The 22,629-nt window shown below is 38.3% G+C and overlaps 4 protein-coding genes across 8 annotated transcripts; 3 read left to right on the top strand and 1 right to left on the bottom strand.

Annotated features, from left to right (window-relative positions):
* Positions 1 to 2,686: 2,686 nt before the first annotated feature.
* Positions 2,687 to 5,752, top strand: LOC140774329 (cytochrome P450 724B1). Of its 2 annotated transcripts, none has more exons than XM_073117286.1 (9): positions 2,687 to 3,012; positions 3,110 to 3,434; positions 3,619 to 3,726; positions 3,825 to 4,070; positions 4,151 to 4,237; positions 4,309 to 4,387; positions 4,530 to 4,636; positions 5,007 to 5,131; positions 5,340 to 5,752. In XM_073117286.1, the coding sequence occupies exons 1-9, from the start codon at positions 2,792 to 2,794 to the stop codon at positions 5,437 to 5,439; spliced, it is 1,398 nt and encodes a 465-aa protein (XP_072973387.1). In that variant the 5' UTR covers positions 2,687 to 2,791; the 3' UTR covers positions 5,440 to 5,752. The 2 variants fall into 2 exon arrangements, with proteins under 2 accessions (XP_072973387.1, XP_072973386.1); XM_073117285.1 differs by having other exon boundaries at positions 2,688 to 3,012; positions 3,574 to 3,726.
* Positions 5,753 to 6,318: 566 nt separating this feature from the next.
* LOC140775183 (pentatricopeptide repeat-containing protein At3g63370, chloroplastic) lies at positions 6,319 to 10,848 on the top strand. 2 transcript variants are annotated; one of them, XM_073118458.1, is made up of 3 exons: positions 6,319 to 9,897; positions 10,348 to 10,557; positions 10,655 to 10,844. In XM_073118458.1, exon 1 carries the CDS (start codon positions 6,433 to 6,435, stop codon positions 9,340 to 9,342), a length of 2,910 nt encoding a protein of 969 aa, XP_072974559.1. In that variant the 5' UTR covers positions 6,319 to 6,432; the 3' UTR covers positions 9,343 to 9,897; positions 10,348 to 10,557; positions 10,655 to 10,844. The 2 variants fall into 2 exon arrangements, with proteins under 2 accessions (XP_072974559.1, XP_072974558.1); XM_073118457.1 differs by having other exon boundaries at positions 6,319 to 10,557; positions 10,655 to 10,848.
* Positions 10,849 to 12,232: 1,384 nt separating this feature from the next.
* On the top strand, positions 12,233 to 13,087 carry LOC140774587 (heavy metal-associated isoprenylated plant protein 47-like). Its single transcript, XM_073117639.1, has 3 exons — positions 12,233 to 12,355; positions 12,510 to 12,585; positions 12,694 to 13,087. Exons 1-3 carry the CDS (start codon positions 12,350 to 12,352, stop codon positions 12,975 to 12,977), a joined length of 366 nt encoding a protein of 121 aa, XP_072973740.1. The 5' UTR covers positions 12,233 to 12,349; the 3' UTR covers positions 12,978 to 13,087.
* Positions 13,088 to 18,371: 5,284 nt separating this feature from the next.
* Positions 18,372 to 22,067, bottom strand: LOC140774008 (mitochondrial pyruvate carrier 1). 3 transcript variants are annotated; one of them, XM_073116820.1, is made up of 5 exons: positions 21,910 to 22,067; positions 21,060 to 21,175; positions 20,565 to 20,619; positions 20,342 to 20,477; positions 18,372 to 18,671 (listed from the first exon to the last, which is right to left on the bottom strand). In XM_073116820.1, exons 2-5 carry the CDS (start codon positions 21,150 to 21,152, stop codon positions 18,635 to 18,637), a joined length of 321 nt encoding a protein of 106 aa, XP_072972921.1. In that variant the 5' UTR covers positions 21,153 to 21,175; positions 21,910 to 22,067; the 3' UTR covers positions 18,372 to 18,634. The 3 variants fall into 3 exon arrangements, with proteins under 3 accessions (XP_072972921.1, XP_072972922.1, XP_072972923.1); XM_073116821.1 differs by having other exon boundaries at positions 21,915 to 22,056; XM_073116822.1 differs by lacking the exon at positions 18,372 to 18,671 and having other exon boundaries at positions 20,338 to 20,477.
* Positions 22,068 to 22,629: the final 562 nt, after the last annotated feature.

Here is a 22,629-nt window from a genome sequence, read left to right as displayed (position 1 = left end):
TTGCTCAGATCATCTTTTTAGTGCAATTCTAAACTAGTCATCACCGTGTTCAATTCGATCCCAAGATATCTTTTAGTGCATCGTAAATTTATGTACTTTTATAATCAGGCTTCTTATAGGGATTACTCTTTCTCCTCCTCCTGATTTGAACTGTATTTTTTCTTTAACTAGATTAGTAACTCATGTTAAAAAAAATAAAAATAAATAGAACAATAAAAACTAGAGGAGTGTCATGATACATCATAGTCATCCATGAATAGTGGTGGTGGTCCTGTGAAGCTATGGGTCATAGCTTTCAGTAACCATGAGCAGTGTTGTAGCATCAAAGGAAAAGGTCAGCGAGACTTGGCCTTGAAGCTTAAATCTACAATGCTAGCTAGGGACAATGTGGTCCATAGGTACAGAATTATATATGTTGCTAATTTACTCAATGTTGAATGATGGATGAGAGGTGATGATGATTCATTTGCTCACCACTTTTCTACTTGGATGACAAATGTATTCAGAAAACACATCCTGCATTAAAAAAATGATTACTAAATGATAGATAGATATTATGTCTTTGAATTTTTTTTAAAAAATATATTTAAGTTCGGTTTAAGCTCTCTTGGGTAACTAACTAACTAACTAACTAACTAACAATATACATTATGACTTTATTATCTTTCAAAAGCAATAACAAAAGTTGAGAGAAGGGGTAAGAGGTAAGCAGTCAAAAAAAAGAGAGAGAATGGAGAAGAGGAGAAGCAAAGTACAAGTGGTGCCATGCGCACACACCCTCATGTCCCTACCAAAACTCAAAAGCAAGCTGCCATTTTCCCATCCCTTTCTCATGGCATCAGCTTTTGCCTTGCCTCTCCCCCAATAGGCTACAGGGCTACCCATAGTACGTATATACTGGGGTTAAACTTGACCAGAAAGAAGAAAAACCAAAAGAAATCCATCCATCCATGGCAGCTGGAGAGAGCTTTTAATGCACCCCTCCTCCTGACATTAGAGTAGCCAAACATGGGTCATCTCTCTCTCTCTCTCTGTTCTCTCTCTTGCTTCTTTCCAATTCACAAACTTACGGTGAATAATGAAGCTTGGAAGAGAGAAAGAGAGAGAGAGAGAGAGAGAGGGAGGGGTGGAGGGAGAAGAAGCGTTTGTTTGTGTGGAGACAAATGGGGAAATGGAGTGAGAGGAAAGACAAAGGAGGGCTGGGCAGTGAGCTGACACCAGCTCGTGTTATCTCGAACCATGCGAGAAGACAGACACAGATAGAGAGCTAGAATGCTATGACAGACAGAGAGAGAGAGAGAGAGAGAGAGAGCGCCATGAATGCAAATAAATCATAAACTAGGGGCCGGATTACAAATAAGCTGAATGATGGGTGTTAGTCCATAAAAGTACCAAACAGTGTGTTATTTGAAAAGATATTCATAATATAATTTCTGACATTATATTGGAGAGAGGGAGAGGGAGAGGGAGAGAGGAAGGTGACAAATTGATGGGTATTGAAGTAATGAAGAATTTGAGGAGCCCAAGAATTTTTGCACAAAAGGACTAGCTTTGACTAGTTTTTGGAGTCAAAAGGACTCTATCCAGACAGATACATGCATCGATCAACAAGACAATGATCTCCTTTGCCTTTTTCTATCCTTTCTTGCCCCACAAATCCAAGCATATTGAGAGCCCATGTCAAATCACATGCCTCGTAGGGGAAACAATGACTCCCTCCATAGATCTCCTGGACCCTTTTGTAAGATATCTTTGAAGTTAGGGACTTAGGGGGGCTGCTACAACTCTACATAAATTTAAGTTACAGTAGAATTCATATTACAAATGAATTTGATTATTAAATAGATTATGTTCCTATTCTATATATATATATATACAGAGAGAGAGAAGAGAGAGAGGAGTAGAAGGAAGAGGAAGGAATAATCCCCCCAACTTTCCACCATTATAGACCCAAAGATAGATACCTTGCCAACTTATTAGCTACGACAGATACCATACTGCCAAACAAATACCTAAAAGGTTGGTCAAGTTCTCTTGTAGAGTAATTTGAAATCTTCACAACTTACTACGACCCAACAACCAGAGCCAACTTAGTAATCCCCCCTAACTTTAATCTAAGTTTGGCAACTTTAATCTAGCTAGGATACGTGATGCAAAGTTATAAACTAATCCAGAATTATGATAAAAAGTGAGAATATCTAAGCATATATATATATATAAATATGTGCCTCTGTGTAATTTTTTGTAGGCCCCCTTCTCAATGAGGCTAAGGTGGACCTCCCTCTGTACTGCAATCGCTGCAACTCGTGCGGCTCCTTAAATTAATGCCCACTAGTACCCCATGTAGAATAATGGAATATAACTTTATAGGGTTGGAATCAAAATAAGAAATATATAATATGACATATCTTTAGAATGATATTTTAAAATGTTTTATGTTGTAAAATATATATATATATATATAAAAAAAAAAGGGGTGACAATTTATATTGTCTGCATGCGTGTAAGAGTGGTTCTTTGGGCTTTGGCTGAGGAGTCTAGATGCTAGGCTAAGTTGGATCATTTCCTAGGCTTCTGATGAAAAGGTAAGCGTTTCACCCTGCAGTAAAAAAGAGCTGCCAAAAAGCCTGCTTGCTTTACTTAATTCACAGGGACTTGCTTGAGTTGGTGATATATAGAGGGAGTGAGTGAGAGACCTCCTTGTTCTACTGCTCTGAAAATAATTAGTCTTTTGGTTTTGGGTTTTAGATTTGAGATGAGAATTGAGGTGGTGGTGGTCCTTGTGTGATCGATGGTGGGATTCATTGGCATTCTCTTTGCAGCTTGTGTGGTGGGATTCATTGGCCTTCTCTTTGGTCTCCTCTTCTTGGACCATTTCCACCCCTTGGTGTTGAATCTTGGGTTGGCTCCAAGGGGGAGCTTTGGGTGGCCTCTTGTGGGAGAAACCTTGGGATTTCTGAGACCACATCCATCAAACACTCTTGGGGGTTTCTTAGGAAGTCATTGCTCTAGGTACTTAAGATTTAAGATCTTCTATTACCTCTTTGTTTTGCAACTACTCTTCATTGCATGCACTTGACATATGTGGGTCGGGGTGCTCACTGCTCAGGTATGGGAGGGTGTTCAAGTCTCATCTTTTTGGGACCCCTACGATAGTGTCATGTGACCAGGAGCTGAACCACTTCATCCTCCAGAATGAGGAGAAGCTCTTCCAGTGCAGCTACCCAAGGCCCATCCATGGCATCCTTGGCAAGTCCTCCATGATAGTGGTAGTGGGGGAGACCCACAAGAGGCTAAGGAACCTAGCACTGACACTGGTCACCACAACCAAATCAAGGCCTGGCTTCCTACATGACATAGAGAGCATTGCACTTCACATCATCAGCTCATGGCAGGACAAAAGGAGGATCTTCTTCTGTGAGGAGGCCAGAAAGGTTAGAGAGACATAATCCCCCAAAACATGGACACTTGTGTGTGATTACTCCCAATGCCCAATAAAAAAGCCAAGCTGCCCTTTTTGAGCTAATGCCTTTTACTGTGTGTCTCTGTGTATGTATGTGTGCTCTCCAACAGTTCACCTTCAGTGTAATAGTAAAGCAAGTCCTTGGCTTGTCACAGGATGAGCCACAGACTGCCAGAATTCTTGAGGATTTTCTCACTTTCATGAAGGGCCTCATCTCTTTCCCTCTCTGCATTCCAGGAAGCCCCTATGCAAGAGCTGTTCAGGTATCCCTCCACTCTCTCCTCTCTCTCTCTCTCTCTCTCTCTCTCTCTCTCTCTCTTTCCTCCCTTCAAGGAAAGAATTTATTCCATTGCCTTTACAGGCTAGAGGCAGGATCTCTTTAACTGTGAAAGCTATAGTTGAAGAAAGAAGAAGGAAGAAAGGAGGGGATTCTTGCAACAAGGATGATTTCCTTGATGTACTTCTATCAACTAATGACCTATCTGAGGAGGAGAAAGTTAGCTTTGTACTGGACTCTTTATTGGGTGGCTATGAGACCACCTCACTCTTAATGTCCATGGCTGTCTATTTTCTTGGGCAATCCCCACTGGCTCTAGAGCAGCTCAAGGTACAATTTTTTTTTTCTTCATCCCCTTTTGCCAAAGTGGTAGATTTAGATTCCCTTTTAATTTATCTCACTGTGGACAGAGGGAGCACCAAAGCATCAGAGACAACAGAAACAAGGATGAGCACTTAACCATAGATGATTATAAGAAAATGGAGTTCACTCAACATGTGAGTACCTGTGGTTAAAGTCTTAAGACATGTAAATTGGAATTAATGATGGGCATGTTGTACCCTCTCAGGTGATTAATGAAGCTTTGAGATGTGGAAATATTGTTAAGTTTGTCCACAGAAAGGCTCTCAAGGATGTCAGATATAAAGGTACTCTTCCTCAACTTGTGAGTTATTATAATCCTCAGTAATTGTGCTCTTCACATGACCATAGGATGTTTGTTAAATTTCCTCTTACAACTATTCAATGGCATTAGAGAGTGGTCTAAAAGCAGAAGGCTTTTGTTGGCAGAATACCTGATTCCATCTGGTTGGAAGGTCCTACCAGTTTTCACTGCAGTGCATCTGGACTCATCTCTTCATGAAAATGCACTGCATTTTCAGCCTCAGAGATGGGAGGTAATTGATTCTTTAATGATTAATTCTTTGGATCCCTTCTCATGATTATAAGATGCCAAAAACCTCTGATAAAATCCTTTCTGGGTCACCAGAGAATACAAAAAGAGACAGGTCTTGAAACTTCATATAAGAAAATTTTGTTGCTTATTCTAATGAAAGCACTATATTCTTGACAGCCTTTCAACATAATAGAAGAGAGGCACATTTAATTTTCTATAATTATGTGTGACATTTTGGGATTTCAGATGCCAATAACACACAAGCTCTTACCTTTCCATGGTCCTAATTATGATACCCTTCTGAAAAAGTTGGCATCTCTGCCTATGCTTTTTAACTCTCATCCAAGTATCTTCCTCTAATTTATGGGTAGGGAACAAACCAAGCAACATGCAAGAAATTCACTCCATTTGGTGGTGGACCAAGGCTCTGCCCAGGATCTGAACTTGCCAAAGTAGAGACTGCTTTCTTTCTCCACCACCTTGTACTCAATTTCAGGTAATCATCTTAGTTATCCAACATGCAGCACAGAGAATATTAAGTCTACAATAGCTTATCTTCTACTTGGTTTCAGATAACTAAAGGAAATCACACAGTAATAACTACAAAATTTTGTAGCTAAAAAGGTTGACACTTATAAACTCTAGAAAAAGAGTTCATGCAAATCACTTACTAAATTGACCTCTGCAACTTTTGTATCTTGTAGGTGGAAAACTGAAGGCAATGACACCCCCATGGCCTATCCATATGTTGAATTCCCAAGCGGGCTACCATTAGAGATTGAACCAATTTCGATGGAACGTTGACCGGATGACAATTTACACCCATGTGTATATTGTCTCTGTATATTATTTCCTTTCAATATGCATCTATGAAGGTCTCTCAGTTCCTTCCATTGCTGAAGATATTAAAACCAGAGTATCCAGATATTGGCTTACTAATTGCACTGAGCTTCTTACAATTTTAACTAAGTTTCGCAAGCCATTAATCATTTTAATGTATTGATAGAGAGAAAGGAAGCAAATGGTTTCATGTTGCCAAAGAGTTTGCAGTGTAAATTGTGTGCAGATATATCAAGTTGATATTGGTTGAATGAAGTCAATATCTATCATCTAAGTATACTACATGTTCCATTGGTTTCATGTTGCCAAGGAGTATTCTCCCACAAAAGGATGAAGAAGGGATTGAATTGAACCTTTGAGCTGTACATGAATCAGAAAGTTAAGCAATGCAAGCAAAAAAAGAGAAATTTTTTTTTTAATGTTATATAAATTGAAAGATAACAAACTAATTTATCACATTCGCCGATTAGTATGTTTTCTTCTTCTTATTTTTTCACGCTGGATCGCCGATAAATAAATATTAAAAGATTTCACTAAATGATAATATATGAAAATATGAAAATGATAAAGATGCCTTTCTCTACAAGCAATATATGTAAGAAAATAACTAAATAGATTAAAAATTTAACTCCAGATTAACTTTTATAAATAGCTATATAGAAAAATAAAAGTTTCCAGGGGTATCCAAAAGCAAGTGGTTTGACTTTTGAGGGTATAGATGTAAATATCAAACTAAGGCAATTTTTATTTTTTATTTAATTTTGAGAAAGGTATACAAGTATACAAGTATACATGCACCCAAAGAAAAAAAAGAAAAAGAAATTCTAAAAGTTAAAAGGGATCGGTATGTAAATACGAGGAAGTGTTTTCGTCATTAGTCCAAAATGTAGGGTGTGATACGCAAAAATAACCTTCTCTTTTTGTGGTTTTGCTGGATGAAAAGATCCAAACTTGGTGATGAGCTTAAGGTTCGGCGATGCCTTCCACGTCCAATCCACTCTCACTAGCAATAGAAGAACTCCACTATTGATGGCCTTATCTCTTACTCCTCCTCCAAGCTCATCCATCTCCATCTCTCCAAAAAGTTCGCGACTTTCTCGTATCTCTCTTCCGTATCCAGACCCACTTCGCACTAACACTTCCCTCAAGGAGATTTGTAGGCAAGGGAGCCTCAGGCACGCTTTCCTTGCACTCACCAACTTAGCCCACAAAAGCCCACCTCTGCAAGAAGACTACGCTTCCATACTAGAGCTTTGTGCTGCACAAAAGGCGATCTTCCAAGGCCGACAGATCCATGCCCACATTATTACATCCGGTTCCCTTGGTGACAATGGATTCCTTGCGACCAAGTTGTTGTTCATGTATGGGAAATGTGCGCATATCGCAGTTGCGCATATTCTGTTCGAGGAAATGCCTCAGAGGACAATTTTTGCATGGAACGCGCTCATTGGTGCTTATGCCTCTAATGGGCAGCCCGCTGAGGCTATTGAATGTTATCAGGGGATGCGGGCATCGGGATTGATGCCAGATGCTTGCACTTTTGCTTCTGTCTTGAAAGCTTGTGGTGTGATTGGAGATGTATATAGTGGGAGTGAGGTTCATGGTTTGGCAGTCAAATTAGGGTTTGGCTCAATTACTTTCGTGGCCAATGCCATGGTCGGTATGTACGCAAAGTGTGGTTGGTGGAATTCTGCAATGTGGTTGTTTGAACGGTTGGATGATGGACGAGATGTTGTTTCATGGAATTCTATAATAACAGGTTGTGTGCAAAATGGGCAATTCTTGAAGGCATTGATTTTGTTTAGAGAAATGCACAAAGATGATATTGCAATGAATTCTTACACTGCTGTTGGTGTTCTTCAAGCTTGTGCGGAACTGGCTCTTGTTAGATTGGGTATGGAGATCCATGCAGCACTCTTGAAATGTAATCATATATTTGAAATTTATGAAAGCAATGCATTGATTGTAATGTATTCAAGATGTGGTCGAATTGATGATGCCATAAAGGTTTTCAGCGAGATGGATGAGAAAGATAATGTATCGTGGAACTCAGTGCTCTCTGGCTATGTCCAGAATGGATTATATAACGAAGCTATTCAATTTTACCATCAAATGCTCAAAGATGGGTTTAAGGTCGATCAAGTTTCTATCATAAGTGTGGCTTCTGCGTTGGGCCATATCGGGAGCTTAATGAATGGTATGGAGGTTCATGCTTTTGCAATAAAGCAAGGGTTCGATTCCGATATGCAGGTTGGAAACACGCTAATGGACATGTATGCTAAGTGTTATCTGGTAGGTTATGCGGAGCGTGTATTTCATAAAATGCCAAGTAAAGATTATATATCTTGGACAACAATAATAGCAGCCCTTGCTCAGAATTCCCGTTATTCAGATGCATTAGAATTGTTCAAGGAAGTACAGAAAGATGGAATGAAGGTGGATGCAATGATGATTGGGAGCATATTACATGTTTGTAGTGGTTTGGCACGCCTTCCTCTCTTAAAGGAAATACATGGTTATACCATCAGGCATGGGTTGCTGGATATTGTACTCGAGAATACAATTATAGATATATATGGGGAATGTGGGCAGGTAGTTCAGTCAATTCACATTTTTGAAAGGATGAACAATAAAGATGTAGTGACTTGGACTAGTATGATCACTTGTTATATTTCCAACGGGCTTCTAAATGAAGCTCTTAGTCTGTTTGTTGACATGCAAGAAGCCAACATTGAACCTGATGCTGTGGCACTGGTGAGCATCCTTAATGCTGTTGCTGGTTTGTCATCTTTGATGAAAGGGAAAGAAATTCATGGTTTTCTTATCCGAAGAAACCTTACTACTGGTGGAGCCATAAGCAGTTCTCTAGTGGATATGTATGCCCGCTGTGGAAATATAGACAATTCCTTGAAAATATTTAACAGAGTTGAATACAAAGATTTGGTTCTTTGGACGACGATGATTAATGCTACTGGGATGCATGGTAGAGGTAAGGAAGCTGTAGATCTGTTTGGAGGAATGCAAGAGATGGGTTTAGCTCCTGATCACATTACCTTTCTGGCCCTGCTCTATGCATGCAGCCATTCTAGGTTAATTCATGAAGGTAAAAGGTACTTGGAAATGATGAGGCACAAGTATGGATTAGAGCCATGGCCTGAACACTATGTTTGTATAGTTGATCTTCTTGGCCGTTCTGGTAGGATTGATGAAGCATATGAGTTCATTAACTCTATGTCCCTGGAACCAACGGCTATTGTTTGGTGTGCCCTGCTTGCAGCATGCCGGAACCACAGAAACCATAAGATTGCTGAAGTTGCGGCACAAAAGCTTCTTGATTTGGAACCTGAAAATCCAGGTAATTATGTTCTTATATCAAACGTTTTTGCTGCAATGAGGAAATGGAAGGATGTCAAGGAGGTCAGGTCCAATATGGAGGAAAGGGGACTAAGAAAAGCCCCAGCTTGCAGCTGGATTGAGGTAGGGAACAAGGTGCACTCATTTATAGCAAGAGATAATTCTCATGAAGATTCTTCGGCAATCCATGCAAAGTTGGCTGAGATAACAGAGAGGCTGGAAAAGGAAGGGGGGTACATTGCGGATACTAGGTTTGTTTTGCATGATGTGAGAGAAGAAGAAAAGATAAATATGTTGCATGGACACAGTGAGAGGTTTGCAATTGCATTTGGGTTGATTAATACACCTGAGGGAGCACCTATCAGGATAACCAAGAACCTTCGAGTATGTGGTGATTGTCATGAGTTCACCAAGCTTGTATCCATGATTTTTAAGCGGGAAGTGGTTGTCAGGGATGCAAATCGGTTTCATCACTTCAAAGAAGGATCTTGTTCTTGTGGAGATTTCTGGTGAACAAAAATAGAACATTTGGTGTCAAAGTGGGAAATTGTTGTCAAGGATGTAAATCATTTTCGTCAAACAAGGATCCCTGCAGAGATTTCTGAAGAACAAAATTGTTGCATTGAGAAATTAGGATATCTCCTTCAGGATCAAACTATGATATGATATGGCCACAAGCTCACATTGAAGGAAAACATAACACGTCATTCCAGAATTGCATATCATTCTGAATATTCAACAGGTTCTGTCGAAATTAACTCTGATGGGCACTGGCGATGCCTGATGGAGTTTGGAGATCTGAATGCTCCTCCAACCAAGCCATCCTGGCAGGAAGTGGAGATGTGTATATACTAGCATACCAACAAAGAGAGAGTTGTTTAAAAGATCCAAGAAAAGTGACTAATTGGAGTATCAACTACGTATGTCTTAATTGAAGTAGGCAAACAGCTATGGTGCTAAGAAGCTATTATGATCACATCAGAAAATTTTGCTTCTTACAATGGAACTTCTAGCTTTCTAGGTGCATTTATGCCTGTGATTAACTGTAGCCAAGATTCAGGTTCTTTTGTAAGTATAATTTATGCTTCTTTTATTAAAGCATACAATAAATTAGTGTTGCAATATTGTTTCCATCAGGAATAGCTAATACGTAGCCAGTTTTCCCATACATATTGAAAATTGTTGCTCAGCATTTAATAGATGAAATCAAATGGATTCAGCATAGTTATCTCATAACTCATAATGTAGAACATAAAGCTATAGTATTTGTATAAAAATGACAGGTCAGACACTTCAGTCATTACTGTTTATATGGCTGCAATTATAGTATATATTAGCATTGTGGCCTCTATATGCCCATACTGATAGCGGTGTAACCATAAAGTTTATCATAATAATAACGTACTCATCATTAATCCCTGAAAATCGACATATGCCTCTTAATGCATAAACCGTTTACTTATATGGATTAGTTGTCAATGGTTACCTTCACTTGGATACTATTTTTCTGAATTCTAGAATGGCAGGGTTGGAAGCAATCATAGCTTGAAGGAAATAACATGCAAATTTTAGACCTCTAATATGCAGGGGCCTGAACTCTTGGAGCTTGCAAGCATGCTGAGCTGGGCTGGGCTTGAAACAAGCTGATAACACGCTGGCTAGAGCTCAGCTCGATTTATATTGAGCCAACTCGAGCTTGACTCAGTTACAGAAAAGAAAGAACATATGGTATATATATATATATATATATATATATATATATATATATATATATCATGTATGTTTATTTATATAAGCTAATTCGAGCTGACCTCAACTGTCACAGGTTAGCAAGCTTATCTGGTAGCTGTACTAAAGAGAGCTCATGCAATTTGAACTTTTCAGAGACGGAGAATTGATTGTATTGTTGTCCACTTAACTGGATTAGACAATATAGTGTTGCATGCACCATGTCTTCTCAAACCTTTTTTTTTTCTTTGCTAGATCTCCATTGTATGTGATCTACTCTAAACATATTATTGTAGGTTTTTTCCCATTTCTTTAGGGTTTCAGAGTCAAAGAAAATAAGACAGTTCCTTATAAAAACCTATTTGATGCGAAGCTCTCTTGGTAAATATCAAAGCAGGTCCTCTTTCTGTAGGACTTCTCTTTGGTTAGGAGAAGCAGCAGCTTGTAATGGACTTTCAAATCAGTTAAAATTTCTTAATATTTTTTTACTTTTAAATGTTGGATAATTCGGCCGCCAATCAATCAAGGGTCGAAAAGTATCCATTTGTAGGAAATTCCTGCCGTTAGGGCTGCTTGTTCTAATATGCAGCCAATAGGAATCTAGTCTTCGGACTCATAAATAATCAAAAAAAGAAGAAGAAGAAGAAGAAAAAGTACATAAAAAAGATCTCCGTGGTCTCCAAAGGCTAGAGGAAGACACAGAAATCTCGGGCAAATGTGTTACCATCTTGACTAGTTGACTTAGTGACATAATTAACACACTAGTTTTCAATAAGAAGACTGGTAGAACATTGACTGGTAGAACATTGACTGGTAGAACATGCCACAACCAAAGAGAGAGCATCGGAACATTCAGTAAGAAAGTTCATAATTAAGAACCACTAACATAGACACTATGCTACAATATGGTCATGGGGATACAAAAGATCCTTAAAATACAGGACACTTACATGTTTAAGACATGACAATAAATACATAAGAATATTATATATATTTTACTTACTTATGATATATATATAGACAAGTATGCATAATTTATTTACAAGAGAAAATCAAAGTATGCACAATGCCACAAAGATATCTTAACAAATCACAAATGATAATGCTAATATGTGTTTGAGAGTGTCCGATTACTACATTTTATAATCTAATACTTCTTAGAAGTGTCCGACATGTGTCGAAGGAGTGACCGTCGAGTGTTTTTGTCAAACAAGTGTCGGACACGGACATGGCATGCTATTTGAATTGTCCATCTGCTTAAGGACTTCATATATAGCCTACCACTTGAGCTTGGTTCGAACTCACTTGTTTAATAAGTAGAAAAAAAGACACAGCCAGTGTTTATAAATTTATGCAAGTATCTTTGTTTTCAACGTTGAGCTGGTGTCTCTGCCGCCACAGGAATAAACCCTAGTCTGTACTAGATATGTAATCGATGTAATCCTTAGTGGGTAGGTTCATTCATAAAAGTAAACACCTTGGATCATCACATCACAAGCTCTAATTTCTAATGTGCTGTGGAAGTGTTGTGGAAGTGCTGTGCAAGGCTGTTGAATTGAGTCTACTCCAAATAATTCAGTATCCTCCATTGACCCTCCATTGACCTAGACTAAGAGACCTTGGTTTAACTTTTCATTAGTTAAAGTAATTTTTTGATTGCATAAGTTGATGGGTCCTCCCTAAGACCTTCCTAACTTTGTGTTACTAAAATACTCCTATATAAGAAGGCCTTCTCTCCTCTCCATTAATCTTGTAATCATCTCATCGCCTATCCATCTTAAGCTTAGAAGCAATGAAGGTGAGTGAGCAAACACACTTATTTTACTTGTTCCTGCATATATTCTTCCATTGCTTCCTGTTGGTCATTTCACCATGAGCAACTAAACCTTATACTGATGATAATTTTAATGGAGTTAGTAACTCTTGAAGTGTTTGATGACTTGATCTTGCAGCAAAAGATCACTATCAAGTTGCAAATTAACTGCGAGGCAAAGCGAAAAAAAGCTATGGTGGTGGCTGCATCAAGAGGTGTTATATAGTTTGAGAAACTACAGAAAATGTTCTTACTCTTTTATATATATATATATATTGAAGGAAACAATTGTATGATGTTAAACATTAATCTACTTCTGATAGGAGCTGATTCGGTTGCGTTAGAAGGCGAGGACAAGAATCAGTTGGTAGTGGTTGGCGAGAATGTTGATTCAGCTTGCTTGACACATATTCTGAGGAGGAAGGTAGGTCGTGCCACCATACTCAAAGTAGAGGAAGTGAAGAAGGCTGAGGAGAAGAAGGCTGAAGACAAGAAGAAGGAAGTTGTTTATCCATTCCATTGTTCTACTAGTTACCCTCCATGTCCTCAATTGCTTTTTAGTGAATATCCAAACGATCCAAATCCATTTGGTTGTTCTATCTTATGAATTATGGATCAACACTATTGATACATCTATGTTATTAGGTTCTGTAAAGGACTTTTTTCGTGTGATAGCAAAGTCGTCCAAGGTTGCAATAAAAGTCTCTTATGTACGTTTCAAAGTTCGGATTGTTATGTTGATTTGAACTCCTCAGCTTTTCTGGAGTTGTTGAGAGATATGGTAAGTTACACCAGTTAGATAATGCAATCAACCATTCAACCTTAATCCTACTATTAGCTCAGGAATAGAAGATGAACTTTGCCTAGCTAGTACTTAAAAGTCTGTCTGCTTCATGCAGCTGGGGTTGCTTGTCATCTCATAGTTGGCTTTTGTTACTTTGATTCAACACAATATAATGGATTAGGATTCACTAGCCTGTTTGGCTTAATTTGATTTCAAAATAAAGAAGGAAGAGATATTTATTTCCCAGTTGCAAGAGCCTAAACTAATATTATGTGTGTAATATTGTTGGACTCATCTCTAAATTGTTTTAGTTTTACTCAAACTAGTGTGGTTAAACATATAGTAAATAGTTGCACGACTTTACTTGTAAGATATAATTATAAATCAATGGGTAATTTAGTGGGAATGAAGAAGCCCATCAACATGACAACGAAAGGAGAGCTCAGCCAAGCACTTGAAGGGGATGCCTTCTAAATGCAAGTCCACAAGAGTGAAAACCTAATAAATTCGTGGAAAAATGATGTGTACCAAATTTCTTTTAGCACATATAGAGATATGAACGAATATCCGATGTAGTTTGTGAATGATTGGCCCGATCAATTTTTTCGACAAAAAGATAGTCGAAGTCATGGAAAATACTTCGATGATACTCTAAAGTTTATAATCTTAATCTAACGATTATAATAGCCAATTTTAAAACCGTATTATTTATAAAAAAAAGGAGCATATTAGTTAAAAAGATTTGATTATATATGCCTTTTTTTAAAGATTACAAGTTATTTTTATTTTGTTAAAATTTAATAGTAAACAATTTAAGTTTGATTATTTGAAGATAGATTTCAATTTAAATATGCTATCTCTATTTGTTATCAAATTTTAATTTAAATAAATCTTAAAACTGATGAGAGAGATTATCCGAATAGTACATAGTGTTTAAACTTAATCAAACGCTGGTTTCTTCTTCTTCTTCTTCTCGGCCGATGGAAGTCGCCGCCGAAGAAGAAGATTGGGTCGGCAGGAAGTATGGGCGTCCACCTCGTCCTCCCTTACGATGTCATCGTCAACATCCTCTCGAGGCTGTCAATGAAGGTCCTCTGGAAGCTCCGGTACGTCTCGAAGGCCTTCTCCGCTCTCATGTCCGACACCCTCTTCATCCAGTCGCACAGGTCTCGTTCCGACCTCCTTGCCGTCGTAATCTACTCGAACGAAGGCTGCGTCAAAAAAAAATTCCACGTCCGGATCTCGGGCATGGAGGAAGCTTTAAGAGGAGCAGGCAACAACAACAACATGGTGAAGGAGAGCTCGTCTTCGCCTCTGTTGTTGCATTTTAAAGGGTTCAGATATTTCGTGGAGAGCTCGTCTTCGGCTCTTGTAGACGGAGAGATATACGCGTTGCCGCGGCGGCCAGTTACAACGACGCCGTTCGTGAACGCGGTAGCCTGTTTCAATCTCGAGAGGGAAGAATGGAGGATTCTCCCGGTGGCGCCGCCGGTAGGCGAAGACGGTAGCCCGGAGGATCCAAATTATAACGTAAAGCTGGCGGAGGTGAAGGGCTTGCTATGCTTGGCTGACGCCGTCTTCCCCTACCGCTCGGGCACGAGCTGGAAATTTCCGCGGCAGCGCGTTGCGCTGTGGTTCTTCAACAAGAATGGCGATGAGAAGTGGGTGAAGGAGTACTCCATTGATTTTTACTATGCTGAATTTAGACGAGTTTGTCCGCTGGGAATCATGAGCGATGGAAGGATTTTGCTGCAAGGGGATTTCCAGTTGCTCCTCTACGATCCCAAACTAAAACAATACGAGAGGTTCGCACTGTCGGATGACAATACTACCATCATTTCCACGAGCTTTTATGGTGCATTCTATCCTTGAACAGTAGTGTAGTACGTCACGTACGACTAAACTTCTCTAAATATGCTGCCGGTTAATTTTGGACTAATCTCGTTGCGTTTTTCTTATTAAGGATTTTATTGGTTTTGTCTGCATATATATCTTTTAATTTGTCACCTGTTTATTACCTCTACTTGCCTATTTTATCTTCTTCTTTTTTGTAATGCAAATTCTTTTATGCTACATCCTTGAATTTAACCGCTGACGTAAGTTCGTATGACGTTCAAATCAGTTATAAGTTAGTTCATCATCTTATCTTATTTGAACACCTCGAGTTTTCTAGAGTTGTCGAGAGAATATGGTAAGTTTACAGCAGTTAGATGATGCAATTAATCATTCAACCTTAATCTTATTATTAGCTCAGCAATACAGAAGTATGATTCAACACATTATAATTCATTAGATAATCAAAACTGTAAAGATATTATTATAAAGAGATCATTCCCCAGTTGCAAGAGCCTAAAATAAATTAGAAAATTAAATCACTTTTGCCCAGAATTATATGCTCTAGACTTAAACATAAATGTAACAAGTTTTCCATTACAGGGTAGCATCATATGTGAATTATATGTACTAGACTCACATCTTAATTATTTTTCAGTTTAAGTCAAACTAGTCGGCTTTTAATAGTAATTAATCGCACCTCTTTCCCATCAATGATTCAACGTGACAATGAAACAGGAGCTTAGTTGCAACCATTCAAGCAAAGGCATGTTTATATCGCTATAACGAGTTATTTGTTGCTAAAAAACGACAAAAGTAATTATTTTTAAAAACTTCTATACTTTTAATATTTTTTAATTGCAAAACATAAATAAAAAAACTCAATTTTTTTAATATTTGTTTAAAAAAATCACTTTATTAAAGTCAATCAATTTATCGACCTCTAATATCTAGTTACTAAACAAACCCCGTAAATAAATGTCTACAAAGATGAAGTAGATAGTTAGAATATCATATGTATAGAGATTCAACCTGATGTATGATATAGTCTGTGAATGATTTTATTACAGCCATAGATAAATATACACAGTGAGAAATATATCTTGAGAAATGAAGTATGGATGGACAGCACAAAGAATCAAACACTGCTAGCTGTTATTACATACACATTGCATAGTTACAGACACATCCAGCCGGAAGAAAATTGAATAGCAAAGGGGGGCTAAAGATATATGGGCACTGGCATCACCAGCCAAAACATTTTAGTACGTACGGAAGATGTAAGAGTTGATAAGAGGAACTTGAGTCCAGTAGATCGGCCAGGGAAGTATGATACGACATAATATGTGAGCACCTATACCTAAGAAAACATTAATAAGTATAATCATATCCCATTAGCATTAAATTTTGCAATTTAAAAGAAAATAATTCAATCACATGTGAGGTGTACAACGATAGCCGAAGGACAAAAGAATAAGCATTTAGTCACACAAATTAAGGTTCCCAAAGGCTGATGCTGAAATTGAATCCAATAGTACACAAGATAGAACAAAATCCAGGAAAGTTAAAATAGTTTTTAGAGTCCAAATATCAGAGCTGGTAACTCAGTTGTTGAAGGAGTAAAGAAGAACATTAAGCACTCCGGCTGGTAACTCAGTTCATGATATCGATTTTGATGGTGAGAACAATTGGGTTCAATCTGCTTTCTACATCCACAGGATTGTTCGGATGTTGCTTTTGGTTGCACGCCTTAAAGTGCTAGAGAAATATGGAACTTCATTACTTGTCAACAAACCTTATGAGTGCAGGGAAAGCTCCTCCCTAGTCTGAAGTTGCTTCCACCAAGTATACAAAGGAACTCATGGTAAGGTCAGCAACCCATGAAATAGTGTTTTAGCTCATTTAATGAAGCCTATTAAATCTAAGTGCAGCTCAATATATAATTTACCCAGTATCTAATGAATAGGGTTTGATATGGATGATGATGATGATGGTGACTCACATAGACAACACATCACACCAAACAAATTCACAATATGCTACACACATGTTTAAATGAACTGACACTCGACAATAGGCGTTAGCTCTAGCGCTCTGTTAGGGCTTGGTAGCTATCTTCTCCCCCTTGAGCGAGGGGTTTTCTTGCTGGCCTCCTCTCTTCTAGCCAGTGCGCTGGGGTAGGGGAGAGGCTTCTCTTCTCTCCCTCTTTTTTTTCTCTTCCTCCTCGTCAGGTTAGGGGTTTGATGGGTCAGTGGGTGGTGGTGCCAAGATGCCTAGACCAGGCCCGTCACCTCCTCTTTCTCCAACTCTGAGCCGTCTTCGTCTCTAACTTCGTTGGTTTCTCAATTCGCCCTCTCCTTGCCCCATCTCTGTTGAGATCTCGTCTCGCCCTCTTTTCGCCTCCCTCTCCGTCAGAATCCTATTTCCTCTCAGTGGGTAGCCTCTAACCTAGCCATCTCCTTTTCGATCACCGCTAATGGCAGTTTTTGGCTTTTCTTACTGCTGCTTCTCTAGCTCCTGTTCCATCTCCGCCGTTGCTCCTGTGTCGTGGTGGTCATTGCTTCCTTCATCTTGTCGGAGCTCTAGGCTGTGACCTAGTCGGTCTCCCTTCATCACTGTTGCCATTCCCTTGCCCTGCCCCCCTTGTTGGGCCTCCTCTATTAAGGCTGCTGTCTAGCAGTGGATCCACCTTGGCCGTCGCTAGGTGGTTGTCTCGCTGACTTGATGCAGTTTTGTTGCCTTGCTAGTTGCTGTTGAATATGTGTACTATTAGTGTTTCTCTTGGTGACCAGCTAAAACTGCTGGTGTTTTATTTGGATGGTTTCATTGGGTTGACTGGTCTCTATACATGTTAGGTCTATTTTGGCCAAGGAGAGCCATATGACGTTGATCCTTTGTTGAGAAGTGCTTTTAGTTCAAGTCTCTTGCAGCTATGTTTTCTTTGCAGAAGAGTCTTGGTAAGTTAAGGAAGAGGCTTATGTTTGCTTGAGTACTTCTTTAGATTAAATATTAATACCTCTAAGTTAATTATTGGTCAGTCATTCTTTTTGCCAGCATGAGACTTGTTACATGATTTTATCCTATCTCACTTTCTTCATTTGTGTATCAATCTGTAATCATTACTTGATGCTTAATGAATCATTTGTCCATGGACATTTTCCAAGAAAAAAATAAGACACTCTCCAACAAAAGATCTACAAGTCTTGTAAGAAGAAAAATCGAAACTATGTACAAGGTCAGACACTCCAGTCATTACTGTTGATATGACTGCAATTATAGTATATATTAGAATTGTGGCCTCTATATGCCCATACTGATAGTGGTTTCACCATTTATCCTAATAATAATGTAGTCAATCAGAATTCCTGAAAATCGACATATGCCTTTTAATGCATGAACCGTTTACTTATAAGGATCAATTGCCAAGGGGATGGCTTCTCAAAGTTCCTCCAGCAAGTCACAAACCCAGGTCAACACCAGATATAATCTTATACAAGTGAAGCAGAATGTAAATGAAACAATAGGGTTATGGGAGTTCAGAAGCAACTTCGCATTACAAAATATCCAGATTGCTATCTGAGCAACATTAAGCTTCAGTTCCATCAACTCTTATTCAATAGCACAAGGACACAAGGTGCTTTCAGACGCTAGTGCTGCACATCAGGCTCCTTCTTCTCCAAGTATCTGCAAAAGTTACTATCAGTGTAAAATATCTCTCAATTTGAAGAAAGGAACGTGAGATATATTTGCTTGCTAATTCACTGCATGAAAGCTGCAAATCTGTCAATTAACAGAACAAATAGTAGAAAGATTCAGAACAAAAATGTCACACTTAAGAAGTTGACAAATCTTAATCTTGAGAACATTTATTCCCCTTCCTTTCCCTGTAGACATGAGCTAAGACATAACAAGGGTCTATCCATTGGAGTTACCAAATCAACCCGGAAAATATTAAGAATGTTCAAGTGAACAACAGCCACTGTTATGCAGCAACCTGATTCTTCTAGACTTAATAAATATATGTACTTCTTTAAAAATACTAGCAGATTGTAAAGATCTTTACATACCATAGAAAGAATTAAGTGGTGAGTAGCATAATGAAGAAACATCTAGAACTCTATGTCCTGTGACCACCCAGTATATTAGCTCCTAACAGTAAGACAGAGGAAAGCTGGTGCCATCAGAATGACAGTGCTCTGTATCTGGATTCTAGTGCCATTAGACTGACAGTGCTATGTATGTATAAATTCCAAGTGGTCCTGAGACAGTAGAGATTGAAGTATTATACTCGACAACAAGAAGTTGGGTAAAGTAGTGTCTTTCCCAAGGTTTCGAAACTCAGGATTAGGATCGAGATCGGCTGCCTAAAAACACTATATGTAGCAACTATATTGACCGCCCGTATCAAATCAAACTATTTTTTAATTACATAAAATTCTAAATATTATTTAAAAATATAAAAAATTTAGAAAAAGATGGAAAAAATAAGAAAATAAAAATTACTCACATATGAAGTCTAAAAACTAAAAAAAAATACTTAATAAAAAACATAATGAATAAGAGAAAAGAAAATCCGAGTTCACGTAAGGGGTGGGAGGAGAATGTGTGTGAGAGATAGAGAGTAAAAGTTGCAAAATTTGAAAAGAAGACGGTTATCCGACTTGAATCTTTAGTAAAAATATGTTCCAGTCAATTTCGATTGAGACGACCGATACGGCCAAAACTAGTCTATATTAGACTGAAATCAGTCACCATGGTCTCACCTATTGTGATGTAAACAAACTAAACACAAGAGAACTAAGCATAGCTCAACGTCGAACTGTTTATGATTTACTCAAGCTTAAGCCAGCTGATTTAATTAAAAGATGAACAAGAGTTGGTCTAGAATAAAGGTCTTGAGGTTCTTATATACATTAACATTGATGACATTCAATTGTTCAAACTCGAAGAAACATCCTGAAATATGTTCCTCCTCACATGACATGGTATTTCTCAAATAAAGAGATACTAAATGGGTTTTCTATTTCATATCATAGTTCTACTAGCACATGATATTTTGCTATTATATTTCTAACCTCAAGCTTATTTGATCCCAACATGAAAGAGCTAGGATAGTTCAAGCTGGCTCCTTACTATTTGGTGTACCGATGTTGAGTCAAGTTCCAAGATAAACATGAGCCGCTCCTAGGCGGCTCATACTAATTGTCCCTCCTACAGATCTACAACAGTATGTAATATGAACTGAAAATGAATGACTAAGATATAAAAGACTGAATGAAAGACTTTGGTAAAAATGGTATTTTCTTGATAAACAAGAAGGCTCCTAAGGGAAACTAAAATGAAAGCATCCTTACCCTTGAGCTCTTGCCCATCGAGATAACTGATAGAGCTGAACTGTTTCATTAGAGGCATGGCATGCTAGAAGCAGGTAGTTTCGAGGCTGTACCATCCATGCAAACCTCATAAAGAGTCCGGAATAAACGCACATGGCTGTAACACAGAAAAAAAAATTCAGGATGATTCATTACCATTTAGCGTATAAATATCATAAGATTATAAGTCAATTATCCCCCTTACCTGATGTCATGTTGCCAGATATCATTTCAGGAGGTTTCTGAGTATCTACCAAACCCTGAGAAAGCAATCTCAATTAACATAACTTCAACAAGAATTATATTCAAGTACTAGAGAAAGAAGCAACATACATTTTCAGAAGACATTTATTATCACATTCAATATCTCATGATGCTACTATTCATCTTGGTGTATTAGAAAGTATATATACAGGGGAAAAAGAGCCATTCTTTTACATGCATTCCACAATGCTAAGACCAAATAACAATACAGTGCAAACGTAAGACGACATTTTTTTTTGTTCCTAAAAAAATGAGATATCAATCTGTTGTTGATCACCCCCACAAACTTATGAAGTTACCAAAGAAAAAGTTTTAGGCATTAGCTATAGTTGTTTCTGAATAAAGCAACCACTGAGAAAAAGGTCTTCTAATCTAGGCAGAAACAAGTTTTCTCTAAAAGATTAACAATATACCAAAAGGAGAATTTAGGACATACAGCAACAACAAAGCCCCAATTAGCAATCGGTCCCCAAAAGTGAGTTGTTTTTGGGCCGACCGGGCTGTTCCAGAAAGCTCGGAAGACCGACATAGCAATTGACTGATATTGAAGACCTGAAAGTTATGACAATTAAAACATTAGAAAGCAGTAGTACCAACAATTCGATTCATCATGAATGAGAGAAAGGGACACAATTATACCATACGGTATCAATAATAATCAATTTATTCATTACAAGCCATCACGCACAACAGAAGAATGCCAAACATTGCCAGAACATATATAACAAAATTTAGCTCATTTTACCAGCCATCTGCTCCAATCTTCCAGAAATTGGCTTTTCATCAGTATGAAACAACTCAAGGGGCATGGCACGGTAGATTACTCATCAAACAACAACTGCAGGGAACCATGAAGATTTCCTTCCAAATTTAATAACCTAGAACTACCTTGAACCTTGGTCAATGTGCCAGCAACAACCAAGGTGGCTCTATTAAGCTCTTCCTTACCGTATCAATAAGTTAATTGAAAGTTTAACCCCATAAAATTGGGTAAGGTCTTCTCGATTACGTAAAAACTACACAAAATTATGCCCAAAAAACTAGTAGAATTTAGTAAATAAGATCATACATCATCTGTGCAATTGCTCAAAAGTAACCAAGATTAATCACGATTTACTCTATACCTACAGACTCCAAATCAGCGAATCTACATTTAGTCGACCAAAATTTCTCAAATTCTCTCTCTCTCTCTCTCTCTCTCTATCCTAGTTCCACATAGCGAGATATGGATTAGACAACGAAGGTATTAGAAAATTGGATCAAAGTCCACGAAATAAGATCGATACCTTACTCTTGCGAAGTATAAGAAGAACAAGAAGCGTCGGAGGAAGGGGACGAGGGTTTCTTGGAGGCCGTTGACGATATAGTGGGGAGGAAGGGTGGAGCCGTGGAGGCGACGGTGGTTAGCGAGGGGTAAAGGAGAATATGTATGACACGTGACAAGCACGGTGAGACATGGAGGCTGTTCAAAGTCCGCATAATAGCCCAGCCCAGCCCAGCCGTGGCCTTCACTTAATAATTATTATTGAATATGACGATTGCTAATTTTGGGGATCACATATTTAAATATTAAGAAACTAATATTTATTTTCCTTTCTATATCTCAATTTTTCTTTCGAGGTGCTTTGGAAAATCAAGCAGTCCGAAATGCAATTAATTGTATTACAATTTGCTGTTGTTTGGGAAATCTAATATTTGTTTTATATTTGGTCTATAATTTAGTCAATCTCATGTATTGCATTACAGTTAAGACTGAATAAACTATCAACAAATGGGCTAAAATAATGCTTATAACCAGCAAATCTTACCTGTTTAACTAAATAAACTATAGTTGGATCCACATCCACTGGTTCAAGCATCGTATCGGGTTCCGGATCATAGGAAGGATATATACTGTTGGAATCCGGATCAGGAAAGTTTCGGATGTATGTATCTTAACTCCGACCCGTTTCCTGCTTCGAGTTGGAACCACCGGGTCGGATCGAATAGGCTGTCGAAAATCTATT

This window comes from Typha angustifolia, chromosome 13, assembly GCF_048772165.1.
Source record: "Typha angustifolia cultivar Huaian chromosome 13, ASM4877216v1, whole genome shotgun sequence".
Taxonomy (NCBI): Eukaryota; Viridiplantae; Streptophyta; class Magnoliopsida; order Poales; family Typhaceae; genus Typha; species Typha angustifolia.
This window is presented reverse-complemented; position numbering and strand designations above follow the sequence as displayed.